At 38.6% G+C, this 14,131-nt stretch overlaps 1 protein-coding gene across 1 annotated transcript in view; it reads right to left on the reverse strand.

The window, feature by feature from the left end:
• The window catches only part of EPB41L4A (erythrocyte membrane protein band 4.1 like 4A), a gene marked incomplete at both ends in the record, with an annotated part of 130,141 nt that overhangs the window by 60,076 nt on the left and 55,934 nt on the right, over nt 1–14,131 (reverse strand). Inside the window, 4 exons of the mRNA XM_082012896.1 lie at nt 2,493–2,613; nt 5,588–5,685; nt 9,206–9,284; nt 10,392–10,443. Of these exons, the coding sequence (XP_081869022.1) occupies nt 2,493–2,613; nt 5,588–5,685; nt 9,206–9,284; nt 10,392–10,443 (350 nt within the window). The remainder of the gene's footprint in view (nt 1–2,492; nt 2,614–5,587; nt 5,686–9,205; nt 9,285–10,391; nt 10,444–14,131) is intronic.

The following is a 14,131-nucleotide window of genomic DNA, read 5'->3' on the forward strand; positions in this document are numbered from 1 at the left end:
CTGTTCCCTGAAAGAGAAAGCTCAGGTCAATGTGGCAACTGGCAGAGACTCCAATTACAGGAGAATTTTTCAAAGAGAACAGCTGTGTCTCCAAGTTACTATCTCTTCTCATTAAACAAGGCTAACATAATACTAACATGCAAAACTACAGGCAAGAAATTACTTAACCTTTATGCAGGCTGTGGCTTCATTATACCAAGAAAATCAAGAAATCTAGATCTACATACAAGATGGCTAGCTCTGATTATCTCTACATTACTTTGACAAAAGGTATGATGAACACACTCATAAAATGATTCTTCCTGCTCTCGTCTTAACAAATGGTTATATCACAATTGCACCTAAGCTGGATTTGTTAGAACAAGCTTCTTTACACTTACCAGGAACATGAACTTGGAGATAAGCAAGTATATGTTTATTTTGGCATTATGTACCACTGAACTTCTGGCATATGTTTTATTTTCAAAACCAATTTCACGTTCTGCATTTTTGAAGGCACTGTGGTCTAACGCCTGGAACAGCAGATTGGGAAGCCCAATCCCTCTGACCTGCAGTGCTTTCAGACAGTGACTGGTGGTTCAGCTTCTGTTACTGTACATCAAGAGCACTTCACTCTAATCTCACTGAAAGTACTCCATACGTAGAAGGCCGTTTCTAAAGCTGAGTAAGTGGACAAGAAGTAGCTCTGAAGTGCTGGGGTTTTTTTTATATGTTTTGTACGCCTAGAGAGAGCATAGAGTTAAACCTTCTCTTTAAGAGACTACTTACACAGCTGCTGCAAATGAATCTAGTATTTAATCTATACTCATACAGGATCACCTTCTGGCTCTGCCTTCTTAACTGGAAATTATGTTCTTTCCTCCAGCTTCCCTATGAGATTGTTATGTGTTTCCTCTCTACGTTGCTGCTCTTGTTCCTCTCTCAAGCGCTGACAGCACTGATGGGGCCAGAGGTTACTAGCTCTTGTCTTGCTTTGCTTATCTGTTGGGCACTCCAGTCCATCTCCTAGTTGTCCTTATTGCAGTTTTGCTTCTCACTCCATTGACAAGTAATCAATGGAAGGCATTGTATGCACAAATTGCAGTCTGACAGAAAATCAACTGAACCCCAAAGCAGCATCTTGGGATCCACCATCAGGCAGAGATTATCCAGAATGTCAATGACGGTACAATTCACATGCTTTGAGTCCAAGGTGATTATTGTTCCAGTAACTGGAAGATGGAGAATTGAAGTTTTGCAGTCTCTATTATAAAAATGAATTTGTCTTTTCCAACTTTTCTGAAGGTTAAGCTGGGATTGCATGAGTCTCCCAGGTCCATCAACATACATGTTTCAGATCTCCTTTGTCCTGTCTGCAGTGTGCCTAATATTATCCTCCTGCAATCCCTTCAACGGCTGCCCCTGCCAAGTACCATAACTCTAGCTTATTCCCACCTTCTCAGCTCCTTCTCATACATAAGAAATATAATATCAGGTATAGTTTCAATGCCTGTGAACTTGTGTAGTTGCCTGTGCCTTGTTCAGTTTAAACCAAAATAATTTCGAGGCCCACCCTGTGTTCCCACTGCTTTAAGGTCACATGCAAAGTTTTGGAATTTGTTTGGTTGTTGTCCAGAAACCAGCACTTTGAATGCCCTGTGTTATTCAGTGCTGTGTGATGACTCAGTTTCTAGATGCTGCTTTTTTTTCTTACAAATCATATGTTCTTCCTTACAGTGGAATCCTTTATATTGACCACTGCAATATGTTTTATGTAAGTTATGTTGGTTAATAAAATGAAAGGACTTTATGCTTGTAAAACCAAACTGTCTCTTTAATTCATGCAGATGTTGCAACTGAGATTATCACTTAAACCATGGGTATACAAACTACTTTCCCGGTACCTCCTGCAACGTGAGCTGCTCCCACAAAGATTCATGCAGGTTGCTACAAGCATTCCCTCATTACCCCAGCTAAGGATCTGGCAAGAAAATAGAGGCTTCATTGTACCAAGTGCTGTACATTATTAGATTAAAAGTGGTTTTGTCCTAACAGTTCGTTTGAATACACAGTGCAGTACGAAGCAAAGAAATGTTATTATCCACATTTTACGGACATCAGGCTGAGGCATGGTCATAATAAGCAATTTGTCCAAAATTATGCAGGAAATCTGTCCTGGAACTGGGAACAGAACGCACAGATTTTTATTTCATTCTTTTAAACTACAAAACTAAGAGTAAACAGGAACGCTATTAAAACTGCTAGTTTGAAACACCCATTCCTAGGTCTGACAGACATCATATTTCCAGTTATTGGCCTACTCAGTTCCTAAAAGACCAACTCCAATTACGTAAAATGTTTTCTGTTTCTGAGGGACATAACTGGATGCTCTGTGATCTTTCCTTGGGTCTAGAGATCTCCACTCTGTACCACAAGCTGCTCCCTTCCCCACCTACCAAGCACCTCTGGATCTGATGTTAACTGCCAAGTTCCCAACAGTACTGAATTCTTACATCAGAGTTTTGTGTATCCGCTCTATGGCATCCTCCAGTTCTTCCTTCTGGTCCGGAACAAAGCGGTACTCCGAGACGTAACCTGCAGTGTGCTTATAGGGGTCATAGTCCCCCAGCTCAGCTAGAGGACACAAGTAGAAAAGAAAGGTCACCATTTTTCAACTCTTTATGTTAACCAAAAAGTATGTTATATAATCCAGGTATTGGTGCCAAGCCGCCTCTTTCCAGCTGACTGCCAGTTTACCATGCAGTCAGTTAAAAAGTTACAAAACCCAAAGACACTTCAGCACTGTTCATATTACAGCACAGAAAAACAAGAAAAAATGTATTCAGTCATTTTAAAAGAGAAATGGAAGATTCAAAGAGTTAGAGGTTTTGACAGGAAATCTACCACTTCTACAGGACTAGATATGATTTTGTCCAAGCCAACGAAGTTGAAATCTGATGACGTATATTATTTGGCAGCATACATAAATCAAGCATAGAAGAAAAGTCTATCTTTTAGAATATCTATGCCCTCACAATAAGCTGTAATATTACAGACAGAACTGACCCATATTCGTGCTGGGACTCCTAACATAAATGTCAGTGTGGGAATGCAAATGGAGACACATATCCTGAGACACCTAGAGGTATGCCCTTCTAAGGGTGTCATTTCTTGTGAGGAAACACAAAATTTCATTCTTCAATAAAATATCAATGTATTTCGTGAACATTAAAGTCACTTTCAAAATAAATTTAAAAAAATCTTAAAGAAAAAAAACATAATGAATAGCTAGTATAATTTTCTTTAAAACAACCTTGAATTTGCATACATTAGTTGTATCACTTTACATGTTGCAAAGCAATTATAAAATAAACATGCATCTTGGTCAGAACTCACCTTTACTGATCTTAACTATAACTGCATCTATCTGAGAAATTCTGTGAAAGTTAGTATTTCAATCTTTATAACCCTGAGTAAAGTCTGCACAGACTGCGCTTCTCTGAGAAAAGCTTCATGGAATGTTTCTATCCGATGCCCACCAAAACACCACAAAAACATAGCCAAAGGGAGCCTACAAGAGCCAAGAAGACTCAACTAATAACTCATGTTTCTTTCCAGAATTTAAAGATGTTTCTAGAACAAGACAGCAATCTGCTCAGTAGAGAAGTTTCCCTGGAAAACCTCCATAAAAACGACGTGGTTTCTTGCCCAATAGCAGGAATAAGAACAGGAATGACTCCAACAGCAACAACTCCAGCATTCCCAATAGGAAAACTGGTATATTCTGCAAACTGTGCCATGGGTACTGATTTTTCCACCATCACCACTAGAATAGTCTTCAGTCTTTGACCACAAAAGGAGGAAAACGATTCATGTGCTAAGGACAGGATCTGCCCAAAGATGACACCCAGGCACAACCTGAATGGTGAAAGCAGAGCCTGTGGCTGGAGCAGGACATGTGTAGGGGACTCTGGGAGAACACATGGTCTCGGTTTCTCCTCTGGATCTCGGCAGTTAGTAGCTTCATGAGGAAAGACACCACTGATACCGTTACAGAAGCAGAGCTTCTCAACTATTACTGAATTTCCACAAAGGCACTTCATCTCAGTTTGGCACATCACCCTTGGAAAGGCTGCTGACTTCGGTGCTGACACTTTGGGTTCACATTCTTAGTATCTGGCACAGACATTTCTCAAGTGTCTTTATATACTTTGAACAACTGCAGGCCCTAAATGAAAGGACAAAGGTTTTTATAGAGTCAATGGGAATGTATGTTTGCTGGTGCCAGAACTAACTTTAACCCACTGTATGTATTCTTTGCCATGCTTCAACTCTCCTCACTCACATGAGCTTCCTCATTGTTTTCCAATAGAATATCTGAGATTAGAATCAGAAGAACAGGATTTTATACAAAAACAACAGCTGCCCATTCTCTAATAACCTTACAAAATGACTAAAGGACAAGAATGTATTCTTTTTACTCATTTCTCATAATACGATGAGGATGTTACAATCATTACACATTTTCCTGCTTCAAACTTGCAGTATTTTTTCAGGGAAGGTACGTATGCCAGTAAAGTGAAATGTGCATTGCAGTTTTTCACAGTATGATGCATCACATTTCTTAGGCAGCAAAATGAGGTTAAAAATAATTGTAAAAGAATAAAAACTGCCTGAAATTTTAGCTTTTCAGAAACACGTATAACACGCTGAAATTCTGTATAATGCCCACTCGCATTTCATACACAAGTTATTCTGCCGTGTTATTCTAAAATGGAAATGAAAGGAGGACAATTTTTTTGGTTGTTTTAAGTGTTGTTGACTCACACTTGGAACACCAGTAATACAAATATCCTTGCTTAATATACATCACTCATGAGAAATCTAAATTTAACCTAGAACAAATTACAGTTACAGGTTCCAACACGGCTCATCATATGTTTTTTTGTTACCAGCTGTGTTTGAATATGGAGCTTGAGCTGTAATGTAAAAGGAATAACTAACTGGTGGACAGACAGCTCCTTTCTAATTGATTGCTAGTTCTATCAAGTATGCGGGATATAACATCCACTTCTGGAAAGCTAACTACAGATGGGTGAATGCAGAAAAATGACAGACAGAATTAAAATTCTTCATTTCAGGTCAAAACACATCCTCCCTTCAAGCACAGGCACACTCATATTGACATAATGTAATTTTTGAAAGAATCTTTTATTTGACACTTTGTTGGCTGGAGGCTGCCAATAGCTCATCAAATCTGTAAACCTCCTGATGGAAGGCTTCGTCATAGCCTATATGCAATCCGGCGTAAGCCATAAACTCTTAAGTACATAATAAGATATTCCTCAGCAAGGCAAAAAGAGTGCTTGTCAGAGTCTTCAGACTGACTTTGCAGTTTCTTCTTTACATTAACTTCTATACTGCTTCTATATTATCTGTTCAGAATGGTCATCTATTTACAGTTCCCTTAGCTGAAATCAGTCATATTAATTTTCTTCTGTTTTAAAATGAATGCATAAAGTGTTAGTGAAGTTTTCAGTCACCACTTAAAGCTAATCATAATGTAGGATTAAAAGACATAAGCTCTCAGCTGGCCAGAAGAACTTACACTGAATTATATATGCTCCCAGCTGTGCTGCAGTGTTGATTGGGCACGGCAAACGGCCCTGTAACACATCTTGCTTGACCTGCAAGAAAAACTGATACCTAAAACACAGAGAGAAAACAAAGTTGTTATTTCAATATTGAGCCTGATGCACCAATTAATGTTTTATCATCTTCCAGTTTACTGAAGACATACCACGTACCGTAACTATGTGACAGTCAAAGACTGTATTCCTCTCTGAATGACCTTTCACCTATTGACCTTGAAGTAATGACTAAGATTAATCTAGCGAAAGAACCTAGGCAAGGGAGCACTCTGCAGAATTTTCCTCCTAAAAATGTCATTTCTCTCTTTTGATTTTCATAGAGCAATCAGGAAGTGGGGAAGAGGGCTTGGAATCGGAAAAATTGAACAAGAAACCTACCAAAGGGTGGAAGTTTAACCTGATCACTGGATCAACCTAAGGGACAACTGGGTATTGGCTATTTCTTTACGCAAAGGTTTCCTCTCCACACACCAGAGTACCAACTCTAGAGCAGCAGGCAGATTTGATGGGAGTCCATACCCCCCTGAAAAAGATGAATGGGCATACCAACAGCAGCTAACTGTACCTGTCATAGCATAGGGTACTCTTCTTCTTGGAATAGAGACAGCAGGGGCAAAAATGCAATTTGCAAAGTCATAACCTGCTTCTACACTTGCTGATGCATGTAGTGAGACCACTTACAGTGAGACAATATGCACAGAATGGATGGAAAAGTAAAGGCAAGAAAATAAGCCATCATACACAGGATCTGCTTGGTTTGCAACTCCCCATACTCATCCATAGGAAATCTTTTAAATGTTATTCGCATTTTGTCTGGTTTTATTACAACAGATCTACTCAGTATTTCTCATCATTCTAAGCAAATTTCTTGCACCAAGTTCATACAAAAGGTAAAAACACTAAGAAGGTAACTTTAAAAAAAAAATGTTCAACCATACATATAGCTTTTTCGTTATTCACTAATTCAACTTTATCTATGTTGGGCCATTCAGCTGTACTGCAAATAATTTATTTTGTGTTGGTATAAGTTACTTATGAAAGCACCTTGGAATGATCTGTAAGTTCAAAGAGCATCTACGCTGATTTCAGGCAAGTTTGCAAACTGCATGTTACATGATAGCTGATCTACAAATTGTTTAAGATCCAACCAAACTTACTAGACTTTATCAGCTCAGATGAGCCTCTAAATAATGACACCGGTGTCTTCTGGTTAATGATCCCCCAGAAGGTGTGCTGTGACAGCTATTATAGCAGGAATGTCCATCTTTTAAAAAAATGGGTAATCTAAGAATTTTCTGGGAATGTCATTAGGCAACACAAAGCACATACGCTCAGTGTTTCTTCACTCTAAGCAATCCATCTATACTGCTTCTTGATTATGCTTGCCAGTCGTACCTAGACAAATCTTCTCTGTATGAATGATGATGACAAAGAGCATTTTACACCTACTGTGGAGTACACAGCACATTCTTTTTAACACAAAATGCATTTCTGATATGCACCCATCTTTCTGTTAGCACTCTTACATTTCTACAGTGCACAGCTTCATACCAGCTGTGATGATGCTACAAATGTCTTTTCCATGTAGCAGGTACCTATATTTCTCATAGCATAGATAGGAAACTGCAAAAAAACCCACCACCTCCCTGCAAAAGAACAGTCAGAGCCAACTTTTACGTGCCTAAGTGACTCCTATAAAGCGAACAATCTCAATGCCCACAAAACCAGGTCTTTTGTCCAAACTTGTAGCTAAAGCACTCTCATCTTGTAGGCTAAGTTTGTCATGCATACATAATAGTGCCTAAGTGCTCGTTTGCTCTAGCAAACACATCCAGGAAATGTTAATACGTACCACTGCAGTGTTAGCTTTTGCCTACAAGCCAGACAGATTTTGCTGTGAAGCAATTACAAATTTGACGGGTTTTCATTATTTGCAAATAGTAATCATGTAACGCCACAGATCATCAACATCTAAGAACAACGGACTCTGCTCTCACATCTATTAAAATAACAAACATGTGCTCCAAAGAAACACAGCGGTAAGCCGAAAACAGTTAACACATCACTGCAATTACACACTGACGCAGAAAATTATTATTATAAAGAAAAAACAAGGCCTTTAATCCCGCCTAAGCAGAAGGAGGTTTTATTTTTTTTTTCCCTGAAAAGATATACCTTCCTTCCAAGGTTTAAGAGGCTGCAGGAATAAATGCTCAGAAATGATGAGGACGTTTGACTATTCAATGTATTTTGTTGAAGACTATAGTATCTGTGATTCTGTGATCCAAGCATGTTGCTTTCTTATGCCCTCCCTCTGTACCTTCTAAGGCATAAATTCTGCAGGCTTACTAATTATACCAAAATGCTTCTCGACTAGATTTGCATACCTAATCAGCAGTGCAAATCACTGACTGCCCTTATCACAAGGCAAAGAGGAGCAGTTTTTGAAAACCTAGCCCCTGTCACTTCCCAGAGGGAAATCCACCCTGTCTCCCGGGCAGCAACCACAATAGGTTTGGTGGCCAAATCTCCTTTCCCAGGACCACCTGCCTTCCCCTGTGAGCGGGGCTGAACGTGCTTCTGGAAAAGCACAGGAGAACTGCATCGAACTTTCATGGTACCGGGGCATCACATTGTGGGCAGCTTATGCTCTTTTACCTGCAAAGCCACGGTGTTTATTATTTTTACCAGGCCAGCCTCAGCCTTGTTATATTGGAGACTTCCGTTCCTGCTGTGCCGGTATGGAAACAAAAGAATTTTCTCACTCTGGTACAAGAAAAATATTCTGCCTGTGCTGCAACAACTGCCACCTTTGATTAAGGAAAATTAAAAACCTTGTGTGCATTCTAATGAATTCTCATGTGTCATACACGTAGGACATCAAAAGAAATATTTTGGCATTTATTAATGCAAGCCAGCGCACTAATTTTGTCCGCCTACTTATCCAAATTCTCAAATTTCCTTTTGAACCTAAAACTAATTGTCTGAGACCTTTCACAAATAAAGCAAACAGAAAACCCTGCGTGTGAGAGCTCAAGCAAGCATGTGTATGTATGTGTCTGTGTGCGTACGCGTCCATGTGTTAGAGTGTGCAGTCGCATATTTTGTAGAGGCTCAAGCTTAGTTAAAAGAATCAAAAGCATGCAACTCTTCAATTTCCTTCGCATATTTTTAGAAAGACCAAAATAAATTCTTTTGCAAAACAGCTCTGGAATTTAAGCTATGGCCAATAACCAAGAAAATTCCCTGTATTTATTTTTGATATTGAATAAACTCTAAACTTGATCATTACACAATATAAATGCGAATGTTACAATGCATTCCTTAAAAAAAAAACCCACACAAATGCACATCAAGTCCCTTTGGTTTTTGATGCACCAGAGAGCATCTTATCATCTTGGGCTTCCAAATAGTTGTCCATACCAACCACTGTGAAGCTAGTCACAATCCTCTTCCTATACACGCATGTTTGAGCAAAAACAAAACCAACCCAGCCACACCACAACAATATGTACCTGGCTGGGGTAGATTACTACCATGAAATCAACAAACTACGCTCTTATTGAATACTGTACCTTGTTATTTCTTCTTTAAGTTTACACGGATCCTCTGCATAGAATTTAATGCCAAAATACAGGGTGTATGGTGGTCCAGCTGAAGGAATAAAAAAATATTTGGTGCAAACATTAGTTGTTATGAACTGGTAATTGTTACGAATTGTTACTAGTTGACTGCAAAACAACTACTAAGAAGCTTATCTTAATATTTTAAGAGACTTGAAAGTTTCCGAAAAAATCTTGCATCCACATAGCAAATCCATACATCTCACTCATTGCACAAGAGAAAAAAAAAAAGGATATTTATTATTATTTGTCTGGACTTGTGTTTATTTATTAACAGCTTGACTGTCTACTTGGAGTTTTGCTTATTTTGAAGAGTTAACTTTAGATTTCATTGCTAACTTGCTATTTCTCAAAGATTTTTTTTTTTTACTGCTCGATTTTGACATTTAGATACTTCTTCCACTGAAACCTTTTGAAAAATGTAATTGTGAATGAAATGTGATTCCCCATCATAACTAATAACACTGAATACTTATCCCTTCCACACTTTCAAATATCTTATGGTACAACTTTAATTATGTGCCAATTTAATTAAGAAATATTTGGAAAAGCTTTTCTAATTCACCTTTTAAAAATGTTACTATCCCAAAAGATTCAGTTAACTCAGTACTGAAATTCTCACAGCTACATTTATTATGTTTTTATAGAAGCTCTCCAAATTCTTAAGTAAAATAATCTTGTCACGTTCTTTAATTATAACAAAAATAACAGATCTTGCATCTGTGATATATGAAGAGTGACAGTAACAGAACCTCTATCAGTAAGAGGCACTACTTTTACTTTCAGAAGCAAAAAGGAATCTAAGTTGGTTATGGTATGGTACAGTATGACAGAGGTATCACACCGACTATAAAATTAATTATACAAGTTAAGAATAGTACCATTTATTATTCTAAAATAAAATCTATGCACAGCAAAATCTTTGCACAATAAACACAGAAATTATTGGAAAATGGTGGCATATGTTCAATCTATGTATGAAATTTTGTTACAGCTATGAACTGCAATAATAAATTTGTTCAAGAACTATCAATCTGTTGTGACTAGAATATAAATGTTGTACAGGTTGTATATATGGAACATTGCCTCTGTTACTTCATCTTCAGATATGTTCTTTAAGTTTGAATTAAATACATACTGTTTATCAATTCTTTATGTTCAGCAAGGGTCTTTGCAGGATCCAGCCAGTACTGTGGGACAGATAATTATGGAAATTAGTCACTTCACACAGAAAATTAATACAGAACAGTTGCAAGTCTACGTTTATTCATGTATTGATCTTTATTAGCAGCCTGACACGCTTCAGCCTGCTAATGACAAACTTGTGCCAGCTTCTGATCAGAGGAACGCTGTCTGTACAAGTCTAACGTTGCCTATCTTCTCTGGAGGTAGGGGTCTTCCTAAAAGGAAATCTGCTTGGTAAGGGCCACCACATCACAGGCTCGTGACAAGATGGCTCTACAGATGTATCATCATAAGTACCTGCTGGTGCCTACCTGATCTGCCATAGATAGTATATGCAACCTTGCTATTTTCTTCCTGGGAGATTAACCTAAGCAGGGTAACGCTAAACAACAGCATGTAAGACAGAACCTACAAGGAAAGAATGAAGGGGCTTCACTTGTTTTGTGAAAAACAAAAGACTGTAGGGGGGAACAGGCATAGCAGCGCTCTTCCAACACATGATAAATTGCTGTAAGAACATAGGCATCAGTTTTTCTTCATGTCCACGAAGTATGAAGAAATTGGCTTACCTAGAAGCAAAGAAAAATTATTTTTGATTTTCAGAAGCGGTTTCTAGTAGCAGGGGGAGAGAATGACTGGAAATTGGCACCAATATAGGGAGGGCACAGACTCTCCCACCGGACGGTTTACAGGACTAGTTGGACAAACGTGTCAGAGATGATCAAGGTATGCTTAGTACGCCGCAGAGGGATGAACTGTTACATGGGTTCCCACACCATTTGATCAACAATCTGCAGTAAAATTTCTCACTGATTACTCTGCCCCGCCTTTATCAAACTTCCAATAAAGTTATCCTGGTGTTACTGCTGACCACAGAACAGCTGTGTACTTCACATTATGGTTAGACAGGTCACCAGCATCCTGTTCTTATAATGACTCCAGCTACTTATTTCTTCCTTAGCTTGACACTTCTGCGATTCAGTTTTGGAAGAAAGTGCAGAGGTAGCTGCCAAGACCACTCTTGTCTTCCTTTTCTTCAGTCCTCTTCCCTCATACACAAACTTTTTGGACCATCTGAGATTGGCACCCCTTCTTAAAACACTGGAAACAAAAAGGCTGCAGAACACAGCTGCTCAAAAGAGCAAATTAGGGCAGATTGAATCTACTCCCTTAGCACCCACAGTTTTTTTAACTGAGGAAGTACACAGACCAATGCACAAGGAAACTCCTCACCTGCACCCCTGAACTAACCCTAGAGAGAACAAGAATGAAATGATGAATCAAAAAATCTCCCCCTTCCATCCAGAGAACTTCTCCGGACAAAAAAATTTCACTGTTGGAAGGAGTAGCACAAAGAAGGGAGGGAAAAACACTACAAAGCATTTGAGTGTAAAATCAAAACCAACTTATTTCATAAGTGGTTGTAAACAACTACCATTATTTTGACAAAACATGAAAATAAACTACTTCCATTAGTTGCTGATCCACCTGCAACAGAAACAGCTGTATGCCTTTTTCTTGGGCATTGCTATTCAAATCCTGGAATGTTTGTTAAGAATATTGCCTAATTTTAAATGAAAAAAAATATTCAGTACGTACCTGTATTGAATACATCCAACAGATATTCAAATATAAAACCTCTTAACGTCAACAGAAGGTGCAAAGGAAAGAAAAACTTCTCACACTTGTTCAAACATCCTATTAGATGCCTTCTGAAGGCAATTTCTAAGCTTCAGGAACGGGGAGCAAAATTCAGAGGGAAAACTGCAAGTTCAGATTGAGAGGGAATCTGAAGAGAGGAGAGGGAACAAATCTAGTTATTCATATTGCTAAACACCTCCTTTCCTTCCCCCAAACTGAGACGGCAGGAGGAACCGCACTCTCAGCCCTCATCCCCGCAAGACAGATTGCTGCTAGTCGTGCTAGTGAAAATAAGCATCAGCTGGCACAAGGAAATATGCTCTTCTGAGGGTACCGCGGGCCTCGAGATCCACGTGCGGCATCGGTGACGTTAAACACTTCGGCTCAGACCGCTTTACTGACAGCACAGAGAGGGGTAGGGAAGAGGCTTCTCATTTGCCCAGTGGGCAATGCCACGAGCCCACACTTAAAATCACTGTGTAGCTATTTATTATTTCAAAGGCTGCCAAAATTTTCCTGAAGAATGTGAGGGGTACGGGGAGGAGAGGCAGATGCGTAACATTTTATTTGTAAGCCAAAGATGAATGGCATTTGATGGACAATGAAAAGGCATTTTTCAAGACTGTTAGCCAATAAAGACGAGAACATTTACAAAACCAAGGACCCCGACAACAGAGCCATCTAAGCATGCATATGCACACATACATAATAATGTGTACTGGATACCTGTTAAATGTTTGCCTACACACAAAAACAGTGCTGGGTATAGTTACAGTTCTGAGCTCGCATGTTCAAGTGCCAAGAGAAATGGAACAGAAAAGCAGAGCATCTTATTAATCCAGTACCCTCATACAGCAGACGCGGCCAACAAACCCTGCGTTCGTGAACGCCACAGTAGCTCCAACACGCAACCTCACTCTTTTTATCTGTACGGCAGCCAGCGTGCCACTTCTCAGTGATTTCCCACCTGCCTCCCTCCTGCGCAAACAAGGGTTATCTGACTTAGAAACGGCTCACTGCAGAGAGGTGGAGGGCTCAGCACACAACCATCCAACTGCAGGGGATAAATTTTGTGAATCTGAAAGGGGAATTTAACATTTACAGAAGAAGTGGAAAAAAAATAGTGATTTCTGAATAGTCCTCATCAACGCAACTATCCAACTACTACAGCGATGGCTACTAGTTTACTAATTGTTATTTACAAAGACCATATAGTATTTAATAATTTTTATGGCTACTAGTTTACTAATTGTTATTTACAAAGACCATATAGTATTTAATAATTTTTATTTATTAAGACTGATTATAAATAACAATGTTATTAAAGAAAATTATTCCCTTTTAATTTTTAGGTAGAAATAATAAAAATAGATGTTTTAAAGTACAGCATATCTAAGAATAGATGGCCTCTGTTGTACTTCGTACTTTTACAAATCTGGCTCCCATACAAACCAGATGTGTAAGCAGTATGCATCCAAGCGCCATGCAGTATTTCATATTTAGCCATTTTAAATGACTGCAAACATTTTTCCACAAAACTGGAATGCCCATTCCTCGTATCTGCATAGGGTTAAACCTGGGTCAAATTCCATGAACCTGTTTGAAACAAAATATTAACTAGGTTGAAATGTTTGCTGTGGAATCAATCAATGAAGTGTCTGGTGGAGAAAAATCTATCAACTTCAAACTAAACCCTGGGCTGTCTTAATTAGTTGCCTATGAAGCTGTACTCATTATGCCACACATGCCAGTTTTTGTTCACATTTACAAACGGGAAAACCGCACCTTTCAAGAGAAAACCCAGTACTGCTCAATTATAACCTGAAATTATCAAGATTTTTCCACACTCTAAGACAACACTAACAATTAGAATTATTTTGTCATTTTTTTCTGCAAATGTTCAGTGCAAGGAATGTAAATCTGCTAAGTTCAAGACATACCTATTATGTAAGAAATGTATAAATCATCAAGTAATTCCCACAGACAAATATGTATTTAATACTTCTGTCTTTTATTAGAATCTGAAGTTATATTGATTACACTTAGTACTAG

Source organism: Phaethon aethereus (assembly GCF_964289735.1).
Source record: "Phaethon aethereus genome assembly, chromosome: Z".
NCBI classification, from domain to species: domain Eukaryota; kingdom Metazoa; phylum Chordata; class Aves; order Phaethontiformes; family Phaethontidae; genus Phaethon; species Phaethon aethereus.